The 19,705-nt window shown below is 48.8% G+C and overlaps 1 protein-coding gene across 3 annotated transcripts in view; it reads left to right on the top strand.

Moving 5' to 3' along the window:
* ELMO1 (engulfment and cell motility 1) overlaps positions 1-19,705 on the top strand; it is a 401,514-nt gene that overhangs the window by 217,906 nt on the left and 163,903 nt on the right. For all 3 annotated transcript variants that reach the window (XM_070424794.1, XM_070424795.1, XM_070424793.1), the window contains one exon: positions 11,075-11,183. In XM_070424794.1, the coding sequence (XP_070280895.1) occupies positions 11,075-11,183 (109 nt within the window). The remainder of the gene's footprint in view (positions 1-11,074; positions 11,184-19,705) is intronic.

Here is a 19,705-nt window from a genome sequence, read left to right as displayed (position 1 = left end):
CTTACTCCTCGTGTCCGTTCTCAGCACAATAGCCAGAATATTAGGAATCCAGAGTGACCCTTCTCAAACTTGGTCTCATCTCTTCTCTGCTCAAAATTCTCCAGTGGCTCTTCTCTCACTCAGAGTGAAGTCCAGATCCATGGCCATGGCCTCCAGGCCCTAGAACAGTCTGCCTCGCTGTCTTTATGTCCATCTAAGCCTCCCTTACTCAGCTCCATCACAGAGACCTCCTTTGTGGGAGTTTGCTAGAGCTGCCGTCACAGAAGAACACAGATGGGCAGAAGCCACGGAAGTGTACTGTCTCAGAGCTCCGGAGGCTGGGAGTCTGAGATCCAGGTGCCAGCAGGGTTGTGTCACCTGAGGCCTCTCGCATCGGCTTGCAGACGGTTGCCTTGCTGTGTTCTCCCATGGTCATCCTCATAAGCACTCACCTTCCTGCTGTCCCTTCCTCTTCTTATAAGGACACCAGTGAACTGGATAGGGGCCCCACCCTGATAGCCTCCTGTTAACTCATTTGCCTTTGTAAAGGCTCCTTCTCCCAATGCACTCACCTTCTTAGGTACTGAGGGCTAGACCTTTAACATATGAATGGGGGGGTGGGGCAGGGCAGGACACTGTTTAGTCCATAGCATCCTTGTTGACCTTAGCATAGCAGGTGCCCTCTGGCGTCTGGGCCTTGTACTTCCTGCTTCCTCTCCTGGGAGTCTGCTCCCCAGGAGCCATGTGGCTCCCTCTGTCCCTTCTCTAGGCTTAGCGTGGCCTTTCTTCGCCACCAAATAGCAGGTAGGAACTTCACCCCTTTGCTCCGCGTCTACCTCATGCCCCTCTGTTTTCCCCCAAATGCAATGCTTATGTATGTGCTCTCCATCCACCTTCTTGTTTGTTCCCTCCCACCTGTGCTGGTGTGTAAGCCGCCTGAGGACGGGGCTGGGTGCTGCCCTGCCGGCCCAGGGCTCAGCGCAGCGACAGGCACATGGAGGCTCTCAGCAGACGCCTGTTGAATGAGTGCCTGAGTCAGGAGTTCCGGTGCCCTGCCCCTCGCTGGATTGCCAGTCACCAGAGGAAGGAGGCCACAGAAATAGGTTTCCTCTTTTTTAAAAAAAATGTGTTTATGGATTTTAGAGAGAGAGGAAGGGAGAGGGTTGGAGAGATAGGAACATCCAGAACATATATGCATAACCCAGGGACACAGGCAGTAGTGTGGTAACTACAGGGGCGGGTGGGCAGATGCAGGGTGGAGGGGGTCAAAGGGGGGGAAAAGAGGACATTTGTAATACTTTCAACAGTAAAGATAAATTAAAAACACACAGACATCGATGAGAGAGAAACATTGATTGGCTGCCTCCTACACACCCCCTAGTGGGGATCCAGCAGAGACCCGGGCATGTGCCCTGACCAGGAATCAAACCGGTGACCTCCTGGTTCAACGCTTAACCACTGAGGCAACCCGGCCAGGCATAGGCTTCCATCTTGAACACGCTATGACAGTGGTTCTCAACCTGTGGGTCGAGACCCCTTTAGCGGTCGAACGACCCTTTCACAGGGATCGCCTAAGACCATCCTGCATATCAGATATTTACATGACGATTCATAACAGTAGCAACATTACAGTTATGAAGTAGCAACGAAAATAATTTTATGGTTGGGTCACAACATGAGGAACAGTATTTAAAGGGCCAGAAGGTTGAGAACCACTGTGCTACGACCTCCTTGGCTGCAGCTGTCCTTCGGGTGGTTGGTCTGTCCTGGAATGGAAGCCCAGTTAGCAGCTATCTTGGGGTGCCCCAGATGACTTTGTCCCCGATATGCTGAGCCATGGGTGAATCACTGCTGACTTTTGGTTTTAAATTGTATTCATGTGACCAGAGTCCAGCCAGTGTGAGCAAACTGCCCACCAAATCGGAAGGCATTTCGTATGGGTGTAATAAAATGTAGGTGGCAGTGTTCCCAATGGTCCCATCGTATTCGGCAAAAATAGCTTTCCCCTTAGGAGCTGTTCAATACACCTGGTGTGCCCAGGAGTGTTTGACACTGTCAGGTAATTTTATTTTTACCTTGACCTTAATTTTATCAACTTTTTCCCTGTGTTGGTAAAACCCAAGATTCCAAAGTTTAGCATAAGTCATAACTAATACAGACTACTCTTCTTGTGTTTTATAAAGCAACTGAAACACTGCTAGTAACAAATATAACAACCCTTGTAACTAACTTCTCTCTGGCTGGTTTATCAATGTTATTCTGTACAAGGGTCCATATACTTGGAGGCTGTTGGAATTCATGACCTTGATCTGTGCCATTCATACCTATTTACAAACGTGCAATCCCTAAGGCAGGGAAGCCAGCGTGGCTGGCATTTCAGTTCTTGAAGCTCCTTTAGCACAGGACCTTTGCACATGCAGTTCCCTGGCTCAGTCTCTCCTTTCTGCATCCCTGCCCCATGGCCCCCTTCATTCCCACGCATTCTTTAGGACTTCATCCTCTGGCTCCTTTTTTGTTTTCTTGTTTATTTCCTTGGTTTTGCTTCCTTATGCACTCACTCAATTTGGAATTACATTATTATTATTATTATTATTATTTGATCATTATCTCTCTCAAACATGACATTTGTGAGCCGGGACTCTGTCTCTCTTTGACGTTTGTCCTCACTGTCTAAATTATTTGTTAACTATTTGATGCATTGAATTCTTGCTCAGTGTCACTCCCCTCTTCCCCTCCGAGGTCCTTCATAGTCGTAGGTGATTTGTGTCTGAGGATCAAAACTGGAACCCGACTTGGCAGAACTCTGCCTGTCAGTGAGCTGGTTCGACCATCAGAATGGCCACCGTTCAGGACTGATGAGCCCATGGTGTTAGCCTTACCCCAAGTCTGTTACAGCAGCCATGGGAACCTATGTATGTTACAGGAGTACATATGAGTCTGTATCGGCAAGTGACTGAGAAGACACGGTTTAGGGAGTTATTTTGGCAGAGGGGGCAGGTCAGCTGCGAGCCTGGCAGCCTGGGGCCCCACAGTGCGGAGCAGACGGGAGAAGCGCTGTAAGGAAGTCACAGACAGGCTGTGAGCTATAGAGGAAGGGACTGCATGCGGTGTTCTGGAGAAAGTGACCTGGCTTGGGTCAGGGGAGGGGACATGCAGACCAGTGCAGGAGGGGCAGGGGGCTAGAGGGGTGTCAGGGAAGCAGTTTCCACAAAGAGCCCCCCGTGGACATAGCCCTGCAGACACTGTCCACGAGGAGATCTCTTCTTTGGCAGCCGTAGCCCAGATCCGGACACTTAGAGAGAATGAGATGGAATGAGATGAAGTTCTTCTAAAAGGCTAGGTTTATAGATGAAAAATTTCATTCCCACATGCCATTAAATGCAAGTGTGGCTTAGTTTCTTAATTAGGTTTCAGTAAGTAACTTGCCCACTGGAGCTCATTTAATATGTGTATCAGAAGTCATGTGATTGGAGAATGTTGACTGACATTGTCCGGAAGAGGATGGGAAGCATCCTCCCTCCTCCCCTTTGCTCCCCTTCAAGCCAGAGGGAGTGTAGGATCTGAGCGAAGTGGGCGGACAAGGTGTGGTCTTTCTTAGGCGTTTGTTGTATCACTCGCCCTCCTGGAAGGTGTTTGTTAGTAAAGCGAGTTCCATCCAAACACGTCCCAATCTATGCAGAGCGTGACTTGGCTCTAAGACGACAGTAACTGTTGCGACGGTGGTGACGAGTTCCCAGTGAGGAATGAGGCTTGAGAGATGTCAGGCCTCATTTTTCATCCGACAGCGACTGCCAGACAGCGCCAGCATCCCGGCGCCTGGCGCTCCTCGGAGGGGACAGAGGCATCTGTACTCTGCAGCCCAGCGTTGTGAGTCAGAGTCCCGCCCTGCCATCTGGAGATTTATGGCGACGCTTCCCCAGGATGCGGAGGGGCTTCTCTGATCATCACGATCCCTTTCCCAGGCGCTTCCGTGGCCTGTGCACCTCTGGGTGCGATGTTGACAGGCCCCTAGGGAGAGAACCCAGAATCAGTGTCTCCCCTCCGAGGCTCCCCCCTGGAGGAAGCGTACCGCCTCCACATTGCCTCTTACGTGCATCTTCTCACAGAGAGAGACCTGTCCTTGAAAACATGCAGACAACACCGAGTAGGTAGAAGGGGACCGCTAGCAGCGCCCACACTTCCTGGGAGCGTGCAGCAAGGAAAGATGGCCACCTTGCAAGTGCCATCCCCTCGTGTCTTCCCAGTAGATTGCAAGCCCCCGAAGGTGGTATTCTGTTCATGTGTGTATTTTTAGCATCTGGCAAGGTACTCAGCATAGTAAATGTTTAAAGAAACGACTTGCAATGACTAGATCCCAGGGAGCGGAAGAGAGTGGGGCTCGGGTTTTAACAGTAGAGATGAAGGAGTAGACTTCCTTGCCTTTCATGGTGTGGTCCCTGGCCCAGCAGTGTCAGCATCTCCTGGGTGCTGCTTAGAAAGACGGGAACCAGGCTGTTCCCTCTCCGTCCCGCCCCCCCCCCCCCCCCCCGTTGGGTGGGAATCTGCATTTAGCAAGCGCCTGTGGAGATCTGTGAGTGCTTTATGTTTGAGAAGACCAAGCGTAGAATATAGCTGCAAAATAAGAAGCTTTGCCCTGTCTGGTGTGGCTCAATGGGTAGAGTGTCAGCCTGCTCACCAAAAGGTCACGGGTTCGATTCCCAGTCAAGGGCACGTACCTGGGTTGCAGGTTGGATGCCTGGCCCCTGTCAGGGTGTGTGGAGGAGGCAACCCATCAATGTCTCTCTCTCATATTGAAGTTTTTCTCTCTCTCTCTCCCTCCCTTACTCCCTCCCTTCTACTCTTAAAAAAAAAAATCAATGGGAAAAGAATGAGGATTAACAAAATATAAAATGAAAGTAATGAGCTTTCACACACAGATGCAAGGGTGTGCAAGTGGCTGGCACCTCAGGAGGACGCAGTGGAGCCTGGCCACCTTCGGGCACCGTCCCTCCCTCAGTGGCTGTGCTTGGGTGACCTACAGGACTAGCATCCTGGGCCTTTTCTGAACCTTCACCTCTAGCACCCCCACCTGGTCAGTCCTACGCCCTGGCTTGGGAATAGGAGCCTTCCATGCCTCCCACGAAGCAGATCGGACCCCAGCATGGAGGTCGTGGGGCTTGCCCTGCACTCGGGGTGCTGGCCCCGCACATCTTAACTGCTAGACAGCGGGCCCGCGGCTCTACTCCAAGGCAGAGTCCTCGCCGTCAGGTGTCCTGCCTTGATGGTCTGTGAGGACCAGACGACTGGGACACTTGAGAGTTTGCACCTGGTAATCACTCCGGGTGTATTCCCTCTAGTGTCATGTGAGGTCAGATCCACTTAACCATGTCACAGGGCACTATCCGGCGACAGGGGATACATGCACAGTGTCGGGCAAACACCGCCTCCATTGAGTTCCAAGACCTCATAATTAGCATCAACCCCAAAGAAAACCCACACCTGTCAGCAGTTGCTCCCGAACCCCCAAACCTCAGCCCTGGGCAACTCCAATCTGAATTCTCTCTCTATGAATTTTAACTCTTACTGATATTTTTTATTAGTCACAGAAAAAATAAAATACCAAAATCAGATTCATCTGGTCTTCCACCTCCTCTCATTGCTTTCCACGCCTTTGAAACCGGGAGGTTTGCTGGGAGTGTAGACATGGCATAACTTGCCATCGTTGTTTCGAAAAGTGTGGGCCCGAGCTAGCAGCGCCCACATTTCCTGAGAGTATGCAGGCTCGTGGGTCCACCCCAAGCACTGAACCATAACTCTGGGGGTGGGGCCCAGTGATCTGGGTTTTAATAAGTTTTCAGATGATTCTAATGCAAGCTCAAGTTAGAGAACCGCTGCTTTATATAAACAAGACGTGCCCAGCGGGCGTGGCTCACTGGTTGAATGTTGACCAGGAGGTCACAATTTAATTCCTGGTCAGAGCACAAGCCCAGGTTGTGGGCTTGATCCCCAGTAAGGGGCGTGCAGGAGGCAGCCGACCGATGATTCTCTCTCATCATTAATGTTTCCATCTCTCTCCCTCTCTCCCTCCCCCTTCCTCTCTGAAATCAATAAAAAATATATTTAAATAGACAAGATCTTACCATCCTTGGACCCAGGTACACACATCCTGGCATAGAGAGAAGCCTGCTGGCCGGTGTCTCGGATGCAGTGACGTCAGGGTCCCAGTGCAGGCACAGACACGTCATCCCTGCTAGCATCACCCTTCCCCTTCTCTGCCACCAGCTTCGTCCCCAGGGGAGGGCTTGGCAGCACAGTGCGGAGGGGTTGCTGGGTGTGTCTCCCACAGCCGCGCACTCCTTGCACTTTATCAAAGTGCAGGCACTGTTTCTTTTCGGTTGATTAATGTTCAATTCTCCATCTATTATGAACCTCCAGGCTTTAATTACTACACCATTACCCAGTCGATTCCTTGCCATTTGATATTTATGGCTTTTATTATGCCTCTGTCTGTGCAACTGCCTGATTTTATTCTGGAAGGATTTCACCTCATTAGCTGGGTTTATACCATTCTTCTTATTTGTCTGGGTTTTTACTTATCTCAGTGTGTGCTTCCTACCAGTACTTTGTGTTTTTACCAATAGGACCGCTTGTTCGTTCTGTTCCTTTGTTTCCCAGGGTGCTTTGTGCTTTTGTCCTTGGAAACAGCGCTTGGCACACTCTGCTCTGGTGTCCGGCACATCTCAGCAGCTGGGTGCCACGGCCCTGCCCAGGGACAGGCGCCTGCCGCTAAGTGGCCAGTTAGGGCTCAGGGAGGGTGTGCAGTGGGGCTCGTTTCTTTGTAGAAGAGAATTCTCAAAATAATTGCTCAGTGTGTTCAGCAGTGCTTTGCTAACACTCCCTCCCTCGGCCACCCTGTGCCTCAGAGGAATGTATGGCTTGGTTTGCTTGCATATTTTTTAAAATATGTTTTTATTGATTTCAGAGAGGAAGAGGGAGGGAGAGAGAGATAGAAACATCAATGATGAGAGAGAATCATTGATCGGCTGCCTCCTGCATGCCCCGTACTGGGGATTGAGTCTGCAACCCAGGCATGTGCCCTTGACTGGAATCGGACCCGGTACCCTTCAGTCCGCAGGCCGATGCTCTCTCCACTGAGCCAAACCAGCTGGGGCTTGCTTGCATATTTTTTTAGGTTCCTCCCTGAACCTGCTGAATAAGAGCTTGGGGAACAGCCCAGCACTCTGTTTACCCTCCAGATGGTTCGGATGTTGTTGCCCATTCAAGTTAGACAATCACTCGTCTAAAGAGACCCTGGTTGGACCTGACTACTCAGGAATAAGTTCACTCCCCTTGAGTGCTGTCTGTCAGTCCTCTCTGTGGCAGCCAGTTTTGTTTTCTGTGGGGTGTGTTTTCCTCACAGCTGCTCCTAGAGCCATATGTCACCGTGGTCGGCAAACTGCGGCTCTTTGGCCACTTCAGTGTGGCTCTTCCACAAAATACCACGTGCGGGTGAGCACGTACAGTGCAATTGAAACTTCGGAAGAGCTGGTATTTTGTGGAAGAGCCACACTGAAGGGGCCAAAGAGCCACATGTGGCTCGCAAGCCGTGGTTTGCCGAGCCGCAGTTTGCTGACCACTGCCATATGAATATCTCAGTAAAGCAGATGGCAGCACCTGGAGCAAGAGGTCATGTGGTCAGGATAGCAATAGTAGACCAGTTGTTTTCAGCATTGATGTTTCTTTCTCGCCCTCTTTGTTCATCCCTGGGGATCAAACACACAACCCAGGCATGTGCCCTGACCGGGAATCCAACCATGACCTCCTGGTTCATAGGTCAATGCTCAACCATTGAGCCACACTGGCCTGGTTATTTTTCCCTTACAGTTTACTTCCAATATTATTTTGTTTGGGGTTCAGGGGCGCACAGACTCATGGTTAGACAACCATATGTGATTTCACTTACATGTGGAATCTAAAGAACAAAACAAATGAACAAAAAAAAACCCAAAAGCAGACTCACAGATACAGAGAGCAGACTGATGGCTGCAGAGGGGAGCCGGGTGGGGAGCTGGCTGGGAAAGGTGAAGGGATTGAGAAGTGCAGGTTGACAGTCACAGAACAGACACGGGGATGTACAGGACAGCACAGGGATAGTCACTAATATTGCATTAGCTGTGAATGGTGCCAGGTGGGGACTGGAACTATTAGGGGGACACTTTATAATGGTTAAGGTTATGTAACCACAGCACAAGTTTTACATGGTCCTTGGTGGCCGTGAGGAGACCGCAGTGCTTCATGTGACCCTCACTCAGAGTCGAAGCAGCACGAACAGGAAGCCTCCTAAGGTGAGGGCTCACTCCAGGCCTTGCTACAGCGAAACAGGAAGGACTGGACTTGCCCCCGACAGGGAGCACCCTGCAGCAGGGGAGGGAAGCGTGTCCATGACAACAGGCTGGATCAGGCCCGTGACAGGATGCCAAGACTGAGAGAGCAGGCGGCCCAGGGGGCAGAGAAGGAGTGGGCTCAAGTGTGGCCGGCCTGGTACTCAGCATTTAGTGGTCACACAGGTTTGTGATCTGGGCCACTGGAAACTCAGTCAACATTTATGGAACTAAAACCAGTGGGGACGGTTTGCACAGCTCCGGTCACTGACCCAAGAGAGTGTCACTCATCTTCAGGGATAAATGAGATAAGGGAGACCCTGGGACCTTTGTCCAGGAGGGCCTGGATTTATGGACTCCTTTCAGTGAGGTCGCGGACATGAATCAAGGTTCTCTTAGCCTCTTGGACATGAAATCCATGGAGTTTATGGCGGCCTATATGTGAAGGCGATTGTAAGCTATGACAGGGCGGGAAGAGATTTGGAAATGGAAGATTCAGAAATTGCATTCCATGCAACCAAGGCTACTCAAGGCCCAAGCACCTCACCTCTTCCTCTCGCTTCAGCATTTTTAATAGGATAATAAATACCTGCCTATCAATCATGCAGACTTACCGGGGATCAGTGGGTAGATCTATGTATATGTACCCTGTAAACTGTAGTGTTGTATAAAACGTGTGGCACTTGATATTGCACCAATACCCATGTTGTATTCTATAAAACACGCGACAGTTACAGCTTCCTTAGGTGTGAGACGTGTTCTAGGGTGAGTCGTCACAGCAGGTTTTAATGCCCCATCCATCATGGTGTCTGTCCCAGTGTGTTTGCTCTTAGAACTGAAGAGGGAGGGAAAAATAAAGATGAAAAATAGGCCCTGATATTTTTAAATGGGGCTTTTCAAACTGTTTTAGGCCAACACAGTTAATACCAGAATGTTGGAATTGAATATCGATATAGCAATGCTTTAAATTTATAAAGAAGCTACCGTCCAGTTTAAGAATTGTTTCTCATTATAGTAACATCTAATTACTAACACTCATCATCACAGCCTTTTCTGAAACATTTCTGCAAGGGTGTTGACCTGCAAACCTACACAGGCATCTTTAAAGGTCTGTGTCTAAGGAAATCAGTCTGGGACAGCCGTGGGCAAACTACGGCCCGTGGGCCGGATCTGGCCGTTTGAAATGAATAAAACTAAAAAAAAAAGACCGTACCCTTTTATGTAATGATGTTTACTTTGAATTTATATTAGTTCACACAAACACTCCATCCATGCTTTTGTTCTGGCCCTCCGGTCCAGTTTAAGAACCTATTGTGGTCCTCGAGTCAAAAAGTTTGCCCACCCCTGGTCTGGGAGGGGGGCCTGCTTTTCCTTCGGTGGTGGGTTAATATGATGGATGGCGTGTTAAAGAGTAAAGAGCAGGGCTTCTCCAGACTGATTTACATATTGATTACTTAAATTACTCCTTAATTTAGTGCTGGCTAATAAACTGTGCCTTGGAAATGTTTCCAGAGCATTTATTGGCTGCAGTAATTCTACCTACAGTGTATGCAGATTGCAGCCTCATTAAATATTGATATGCTCATGAAATGTTAATCGGATGTTAATGTGAAGTGCAAGGGAAGGTCCTGGCTGGGAGCTGGCTGGAGACCATCTGTCTCCTGTCTTTATGTTCTGTCTTCTGGCTCTGTTTCTCCATTCATGGCCCCTCATCAGGAGGTTCAGATTGGCTCCTGGATGCCTGTGTCTCCGAGACACGATTTGTAAAAGAGAAGTAAAGACTCCCCATGGGTGGGAATTTAATTGTTCTGCCTCCTGCTTCCTGAGCTGGAATTCCTGGCTAGAACCAGAGAGGATTCTGTTCAGGAAGATTGTGCAGGAGAGACCGACCATGAGGAGGAACTAGACTTTCCAGGGCCCCACCATGTCCTTCCCAGGTCGGCGAGAAAAGGGGTTTGGATGGAGTTTACCTGCAGTTTCTTCAGAGATACACCAACCCAGAACCAATGCTTCCTAAAGAGACTGCAAGAAAGACTTTGTATCGTAACTCCCAGGGACAGTAAAGGCTGTGCTCCTGGTGGTACTCAGTGCACTCTCCCCACGGGTTCCCCTTTTCCAAACCAGTCAGGGCTCCACTCACTTGTCTAAATCTCATGATTAGCCTCCGAGTCTGAGAATGACAAGGGGAGTTATATCATCACTCAAGTAAAGACATTCTCTAATGTACTATTTTGCAAAACTCGCTTGCCCTGGTGGCTCCGTGGTGAGAGCGTCAGCCTGTGCACCAAAGGGTTGGGGGTTCGATTCCCGGACAAGGACACCTACCTATGTTGCAGGTTCAATGCCTGGCCCTGGTCAGGGCATGTGTATGAGGCAACCAATTGATGTGTCTCTCACATTGATGTTCCTCTCTCTCTTCCTCCCACCCACCCTTCCACTCTTACTAAAAAAAAAAAAATGGAAAAAATATCCTCAGGTGAAAATTAACAGCAACAATTCTCTCCATAGGCGTCTCTGTAAGTGACAACCAGCAAATAAAGCCTCCTCTCCCAGGGTCTCAGAGGCTGTGGGCGATGAGGGAAATGGGTGGGTTTAGGTGCCACGGTATGTGCTGAGAATACACTGAGAGAGCAGTTTGGCCCCGGCCCTGAGCGCCTGGTTCGGTGAGCTGGGGTGGCTGTTTCTCTGCTCCGGCGCAGCCCTGCCCTCTGTGACCCGTCCCTTCCTGCTTACAGATTGTGCTTGAGAACAGCAGCCGAGAAGACAAGCATGAGTGTCCCTTCGGCCGCAGTAGCATCGAGCTGACCAAGATGCTGTGTGAGATCCTGAAAGTGGGCGAGCTGCGTAAGTACCCTTGTTGCCCGCCCTGGCGGGGATGACGCTGGGCAGAGAGCAGCTTCCAGGGTCGTGCCCTGACCCCCACGAAGAACTCCCCAAGTGCAGCCAGCTCTCCCCTGCGGTCACGTGCACCGAACTTCCTTTGGCTCACATCCACAGCATAGGTATCTCTGCGTGTCTGCTCTGGGAACAAATGTGGTTAAAACCTGTAAGAATGAGAAAGTGGCAGGTACCGTGACTGAATTTCATATTTTATAAAAATGAGTATGTATTAAAACAGCCTTGAATTTAATACTCGGTTAGGAAAAAGACCTATGAATTGCTTTTAAAAGAAAATCCAGTTTCTAGCCTACCAGTAGATCGCTTTCTTTCCTTTCCTTTGCAACAGTTTTTCTCTATAATGGAAAAAATTGAGAGCCTTAATGAAATCTCTTCCTGCCAGTATCCCACTTGTTTAAAATGCCTTCTCTAAGAAAGAAGGAATTATTGGAGAAAATGGGTAGCAGGTTATGAAACGTCTGGTTGGAGATATGCTTCTTGCTCATTTCTTACTTCCATCACACAGTTTAAGAGAGGACACCTACAAAAAGAGGGCATGATCATTGTCTTCCCTTTTGCCTGTTGGCATCATTCGGCTTTAACCTGTGAAAGAGAGTCGGATGGAACCTGGCTGACAATTATCATCAATATTGAGCCTCAGTAAGGTGTCCGCCTCCCATCCCCTCCACCAGCGACGGAGCTGACACGCACATAAATCTTCCCCTGTGCTTAATAAAGTGGGCGCCAGGGAACACTGCTGGCACCAGAGGAATGCTGGGTGTTTGGTGTTACGGTGGAAGCTTTAAGATTCCGTCACCTGCTTGAGAGCTGACATGATGAATGGGAAGAAGTCGGCGATGAAATTGGAAGGGGGCTATGTTTTATTTGCAGTGTAGAGCTGACTACAGTATGGCTAAAGTAAACTAGAACATTCAGGACTTAGCAGGAAAAAACTAAGAAGCTGAGCCTGTTTGACTAAGCCCAGCAGTCATGCTTCCTTCCCGGGTGGGTGGGAACTGACACTGAGGGAGCAGCCGTGAAGTTCCTTACTGATGAGCCCCAGTCCGGGCATTTCTCCGTGACGGGAGCAGTCGGGCCTGGGAGAGTTCTGCGTCAGTCTGCGCGGGTCTCTGCTTGCTGATGTAACATGTCGGTTCACCTGGCCTGGATGTGACTCTCTTCCTGCTCCTCCTCAGACTCTCTAGCTGAGATTTCTGTCTGCTGCGTGGCTCACTGGGGGTTCAGCTGAGGGGTCAAGGTCCTGAATCAAGCCGATCCTACTGAATTCCCTCATCTGACAACTGTGACTATTTCATGTTAATCTCACCTTCATGGGAAAACTGGCTAAAGAGTACTGCAAACTAACTAAGACCTTTCGAAATTGGAGACCGTCATGCTCTACCCCCCAAGCTCTCCCCGTCCTGCTCTGCCTGTCATGCTCTACCCATCATGTTCTACTTGTCATGCTCTACCCATCATGCTCTACTTGTCATGCTCTACCCATCATGCTCTACCCCTCACGCTCTACCCCTCATGCTCTACCCCTCAAGCTCTACCCATAATGCTCTCCCCATCATGCTCTACCAATCATGCTCTACCTGTCATGCTCTACCCATCATGCTCTACCCATTATGCTCTACCCCTCATGCTCTACCTGTCATGCTCTACCCATCATGCTCTACTGGTCATGCTCTACCCATCATACTCTACCCATCATGCTCTATCATGTTCTACCCATCATGCTCTACTTATCATGCTCTACCCATCATGCTCTGCCCCTCATGCTCTACCCCTCATGCTCTACCTGTCATGCTCTACCCATCATGCTCTACTTGTCATGCTGTACCCATCATGCTCTACCAATCATGCTCTACCCGTCATGCTCTACCCATCATGCTCTACCCATTATGCTCTACCCATCATGCTCTACCCATCATGCTCTACCTATCATGCTCTACCCATCATGCTCTGCCCCTCATGCTCTACCCCTCATGCTCTACCTGTCATGCTCTACCCATCATGCTCTACTTGTCATGCTCTACCCATCGTGCTCTACCCATCATGCTCTACCCAGCATGCTCTACCCATCATGCTCTTGAGTCCCGGTTGGTGCCCATGTTGTCCTTTCCTGCCCCTCCCCTTTCCCGTCCTCCCTCAGGGCCTGCTTTGGCTCTCAGCTCTCATCCTAGTGGCTGCAGAAGGGCTGCCCTTCTGCACTGTGACTGCCGTTTCCAGCTCCCTGCTCTTCTCTGCCCAACGGACATATGTCTCTACTGCTGCAAGTTCACACAGAACAGAGACGGTGGAGGACAAGGGGACCGTCAGGAAGAATGGGCAGCTGGGTTCTGCCTCTGCCACTTTCCACCTCATGTCCTTGGCTGACGTACTCACAGACCTCACGGTGCTCTTACCCCCACACTTTATACCAATAGCATAGAGTACTTACTGCATATACTCGATAGCATGTTGTGCTGAGCCGGCATCCGCCACATGCATCTTGCTTACCGAGTCTCAGGACGGCATCATTTTCTCTGTACTTGATCTGATCTCATGTTGGGTTGGGCAGGAACATGCTGTCCAGCCTGGTAACCGGGAGCACGAGGCTGAACCGTGCAGCAAGGTGTGTAGTGGGCTGTACCATCCAGGTGTGCAGAAGTGCACCCTGTGGTAGTCTCAGTGACAAAATGGCCTGTGGACACCTTTCTCAGAACATGTCCATCCTTAAGCAGCACAGGACTAGCATTGTGTTCATCTTGGCTTGTTCGTAGGTAACCTCAGTGGCTGGAATTGCAGTCATAGGAGTTGAAAGCGTACCCTGGGAACAGATAATATTCAACCCAAGGGGACTAACTTGGAAAAGATCAAATTCCAGGCAGTGTGAGGACAGGGTCGATGTGGATCACTGAGGTCTGCTGGTGGGCAATGTGGTGGCAAAGTCTGCGCAGACAGTGAATGTCAGCTCGGGTTTAGGAGTTGGGCATTAGGGTGGGTACAGAGCAGCCCTCCTGGACCTGGGAGAACCTGGTAGTCAAGCCAGCTCCTGTGGGCTGAGATATTAGAGTGGGAATACAGGCAGAGATCTCGGGGAGCTATTTGGGTACCCCAGATGCTGCCCTTGCACTGTAGGTTATTCTGAACCCCACCTTCTGCTAGAAGGATGGCTGTCAACATTCTGCCACAGGTCGCTCAGCACCTGGCCAGGTCTGGTCTCTGCAGCAAAGCTGAGCTTGGACAGCGAGGCCCTCACATACGCAGAGCAGGTTCCCTTCATCTAAGACGACAAATGATTCGTTCATTTGTTCATAAAAATCTATCACCTACTTGTCATGTGCCAGGGACTGTGATAGACACAACCAGTGAAAAGGTGAACGAGATATGGTACCTGATCCCAGAGGCTTCCACTTCAGAAAGTGCAAGATCGAGTTGGGACTTTTTCCTATTATAAGTCATTTCATACACACACACACACATATATATATGTATGTATATGTGTAGAAATGTATAAACCTGTATGTATATGGTATGTCTACATGTATGTCTAAACATATGTGTATATACCTGTGTGTGTATATACATATATTTAAATGCCTGTTTTCAGTTCTAAGCCTGATTTTTGCAGTGTTTTGATAGTTAAGGTTCCAGGTTGACCAGTTGCTCAGCATCTATTGCAAAGGCCCCTCCCTGGACATTCTGCAAGGCTAATAAAAGACTCCTGCGTCTCTGAGGGCAACAAGCCCAAATGAGTTGTTTTCTGCTCATAAAATATTAAAGGATTCCTGCATTCTGATCGAGTACCAGGCATCAGATGATGAAACGGCCTGTGGTAAGAGGGAAATTGCTTTTTAATGGATTGCCTCGTGCCCATTGCCATATTAAATAAGCTACTAATATGAAAAACAAATCGGAGTGCACCCTTGTGTTGAAGGAGATGTCTATTTTTCTTCTGAGAAAATTAGTTTCATAAACAAATCCATCATCTTTGGGCTGGGTTGGGTCTGCTTTTCTCCATTTCTAAGTTCATGGTTTTTCTCAGATTTGAGTCAGTCATTGACCCAGGGCCACTTTAGAGTCTTGGAAGATGTGACACAGAAGAGGTACTTGAGTGTGTGGAGTCACTAAGATGAAGAGGAGAGGAGCCGGGCAGTTCTAAATGCACGTATGCAGAACCCATGTACACGGACAGAGTGTGGTGAAAGCTGGGAGAGATGCAGGGTCGAGGGGGTCAATGGGGAAAAAGGGGACATCTATAGTACTTTCAACAATAAAGATAATTTTTAAAAATTTCAGGCAGTAAGAAGTGTAGATGGAAAGACCAGGAGGTGCAGAGAATTCTGCGTCCATGTGGGAGCCTATAGAAGAATGTTAATAGGCAGAAACATCCCAGTCCTGGGCATAAAATCCTAGATTTGGGGTATTTTTTCTGGGTGTGACAAGAACTCGTGAGCATGAGACTGTCCAGGGCCAGGGGCAGGGATAGTCCTGGTCCGGGTACTGTATCCATCCGGGGCTTTCAGCTGCAGGTAATGGGAATCCCAGCTCAGAATGGCCAAAGTGAGAAGAACGTCTGTTGAGTGTCATAATGTCAGAGTGGAGTAGGTCCTAGCATTGGTTGACTGCTCAGTGATGTCATGGAGGACCCAAGGTGTCTCCATAGTTTGGTTCTGCCATCCTGGGTGTAGCACCTTTGTCCTGAAGCTGGTAGCAGAACAGTGGCCGAAGAGCAGGGGGCTGTCTTCCCGTGAGCCTCCTAGGTTTTCGGAAATGTCTCCAAGCGTTTCTCTCACATCTAAGTGGCTAGCACCATGGCCTGAGCCCTTGCCTAACCCAGACATTGAGGAGGGGAATGGAACCTTCTGGATGTCAGACTCCCTAGTGTGGAGGTGCAGCCCACTGTTCCTGGGTAGTTGGCCACGGGATGGTGGGCAGGTAAAGGAAATCGGGGCTGGTTAAGGCAGGGAAAATAGTGCAGTTCTGTCCCTTTACTCTCAGTGGTCTGCTCTGCCTGTTCCTTGCTGCTGCAGAAAACTGTAACAGATGCCGTCAGATTGCAGCCCCCTGACAGTGCCTCTATTGGGAATTGGGGGAATGCGGTGATAGGTTTTTGTTTGTTTGTTTGTTTTTGTTTTTTTAATGTAGCAGTATCAGAGGTTGCAGAAAAACAGAAACTGAGGCTTTATTGTAAATGCATTTCACTTTTCATTATTAAGAGGCCTAGGGTCCATTCCCTTCCTCCCCTTTAGCAAATGGATATTTCCGCTTCCTCAGGTGTGCCTTTGCATGTGGGTTAGTCTCAGGTGTGTTTTGAAAGGCAGAATGCACATGCATTTGTAGTGTGTGCCTCCATATTTCTCTGAAACAGGTTTGCCATCTTCCCCTGTTTGGCCATGTATAATTAGGGTAAAACTTAACAACCACTGCTCCGTTTAAAAAAACAAAACAGATAAGATTGGAAATCTAAAAAATCCTATAGCCTGCAGATAAAATGTTCAGCATTTCCTTACTTTGTCTTCCAGTGGCAATATTTATTATAACACGCCGTGGCGCTGCATGGAGCGCCTTGTATAATTTATCACCCAGACACCTTCGCTTTAGCAAGTAAAAATAACCCAGATGCGCCATCGGAAGGACTCTCTGCAGAGCAGCGGCAATTAGAACAGACACTTAACTCCGGGACACTGGCGTTCCGTACTTTGAGAAGGACCATCCATCACTTTCACTCTCACTAAACCTGGCTAAAGAAAACTCAAGAACATGCGCTTTTAACAGTGAATCCTCTTAAGGCCCCTTCCCCCTCCTGATACTCGCTGGTGCCCACGCTCCATGGGAAGTCGAAGCCTCTTGCATCTTGACTTTGTCTTGAATGTTCCGATTCCACTTCTGCTTTCCTATTCTACGTCAACCTTAGGTTTAAAGGAAAAAACAAGCAACAAACCAAACCAAATCCTCTGAGTGTTCCAGGCCGACGCCCACCAGGATGGGTAATTATTGTCACAGGCAGGAGGAGTCCACGCGAGAGTCTCCCATTCACTAGGAGAAGCCCTGGGTACCATGGCCCATGGGCGCTCCCGGGGTCCCAAGAAGCTGTCCCTTTGTCCAGAGGGTGAGCCACGTTTCTGTCCACTCCCCCATTTGTAACATGGGGCACGATCCTCATCATTGCCATCTTCACCATCATCTTCCTCAATCTGAGATGAGTGTTTTATTTTTTTTAATATTTTTATTGATTTCAGAGAGGAAGGGAGAGGGAGAGAGAGATAGAAACATCAGTGGTGAGAGAATCATGGATCAGCTGCCTCCTGCAGGCCCCCCCCCCCCCCCACCACCACTCGGGATCGAGCCCACAACCTGGGCATGTGCCCTGACCTAGAATCGAACCGTGACCTCCTGGTTCATAGGTCAAAGCTCAACCACTGAGCCACACCAGCCAGGCTGAAAGTGTTTTCTTAATTGTAACATGCTGACTGGTGAAGGAAATATTCACCCGAATACGCACAGACATAAAGACACCGAGATATGCAGTGCATGGAGTGGCTGTCCAGGATCGGAAAGCGCTGTGATGGTGTGCGGTGGCGTGTTGGTGTTTTGGAAGGCGGTCCTTGTAAATACTTCTGAAATCACAGTGTCAGTTCATCTCCGCAGGGAGTGACTGCTGAGAGACTAAACTTGGCAGTTACAGGAGAGTGTATCAAGCACAGCTCAATTACACATGCTGACAGTAATTTATATTTACCGTGGGCTCTGTGAGGACTTGCTCCTTTTTGCATTATTTGTGAGATGATGCATAGCATCCATTCCTCTGGTCTCTTAAGTTATCGACTGAGAGGGCAGCCTGATAGACTTGCCTCCTAATGAGGAGAGACACGGGCATATGGGGAAATGCAGGTGCCCACTGGCTTCTCCTCTGCCCTGTGACCTTCAGGGCCCCCTTGAAGGTCATGGCTGGGCGACTGACTGCTTGGTCCCTCCTCTGACACTGGCTGGGGGAGGGCATCGCGCCTTCCTCTAAACTCATGTAACGCTTCCCCTTTCCCTCTGTGGTTATACTTCCGCCTGTTTTATTAATATTTCCTTTAACTCATGGCCCTTTCCCTCCTTATAGTTGAAGTGGTTTATAGAGAAGCATAAAGAAAATTCAAAAATAAATCAGTGGTGAAAACAAAGGCCCCTAGAAATAAAAGAAAACAATGGCTTATGAACGTTTGCCACGGACGTGTTGTAGAGGCCTTTGTATTGACTCGTGTCGGACCTTCAACTTAGCGCAAAGTCTTGCTTGTGTCCGGGAAGCGAGAGGAGCTCGGGACCAGAGCATAGTCCTGGGTACGTCTCGCACGAGTGAGCACAGGTGCACCCCAGACGCTGATTTCAGCTAATGCTACAGTGGTGCCTGAGGACATGTGCCATTTGTTAAAGGTGATAGAATGGGATGCAGTTTTAGCATCATTTAAAAAAAAAAAACTATTATAAAGCGACAAGCAACATTATATTTAAAATGGTGATGACAAAAGAGTTCTGGGGATGGCAGCGTGCGTTCAAAGGGGAAAAAGGGAACATCTGTAATACTTGCAACAATAGAGGTTAAAAAAACCAAACTGATAGCTAATATTTACCATTAATTATTTCTCCTTGATCTAGAAGACACAAACAAATGCAGGGAGAGTTCATTGATAGAAACAAAGTATTTTAATAAAACTTATTTATCTGGAAATCCCTGAAGAAGCAAAGAAAAAGCTGTTAGAGTTCATGTAATTTAGGAGAGCAGCTACCGAGCGGAGGAGCAAGCCTGGGTAGCATTTCTATATGTCAGCAGTAATTAGGTAATTATGAAATGCATAAAAAAGGAATTTTGTTAGCGGTGGTAATGAAAATGTAAACTGTTGCAGAATAATCTTAACATCTTGGACTTAGGTGAAGAAAACGATCAGACTTTGCTAAAATATGCAACACAAGTTTCAGATACATTAGCAAGCGTTATCCCAGGTGGGACATTAATATTGTGATGAAAATGTAAGTTCCTCCAAATGAGTGCGCAGGCTCTTCATTGATATTTCTCTCCCTCTCTCTTCCTCTCTGAAATCAATAATATAATTTAAAAAAACACTTGCTGATTTAAAGATAAGTAGAAAGTATTTATCAAGACAAACAAAAACATACTACTTCCATTTATTAGCTGCTTCCTCTGTGCAGACCAACCCCAAGGGCAATACTCCGTGGACCCTGATGTCTTCATTTGCCAGCGAGGGACCCGGGCCTCTGGGAGCGGTTGAGTAGACTGAGGTCCGCCTGGCATTAGATGCAGCTAACCATTGGGCTATGGTGGTGTCTCTACGCTGCCTGCTGCCGCCGTCGCCTTTCAAACCATCCCATCTTACAGACCTCCTGCTCTGTAAGCCCCGTTCAGATTAGACTCGGCGTGAATCGCCTCTCGTCCCAGCCTCTGCACGGCCAATGCGTGGCATGTGGTCTGCACTTAAGGGTTTATCGCATGAACA

Source organism: Myotis yumanensis, unplaced genomic scaffold (genome assembly GCF_028538775.1).
Source record: "Myotis yumanensis isolate MYYU_CA2020_CCGP unplaced genomic scaffold, mMyoYum1.0.hap1 SCAF_9, whole genome shotgun sequence".
Taxonomy (NCBI): Eukaryota; Metazoa; Chordata; class Mammalia; order Chiroptera; family Vespertilionidae; genus Myotis; species Myotis yumanensis.
This window is presented reverse-complemented; position numbering and strand designations above follow the sequence as displayed.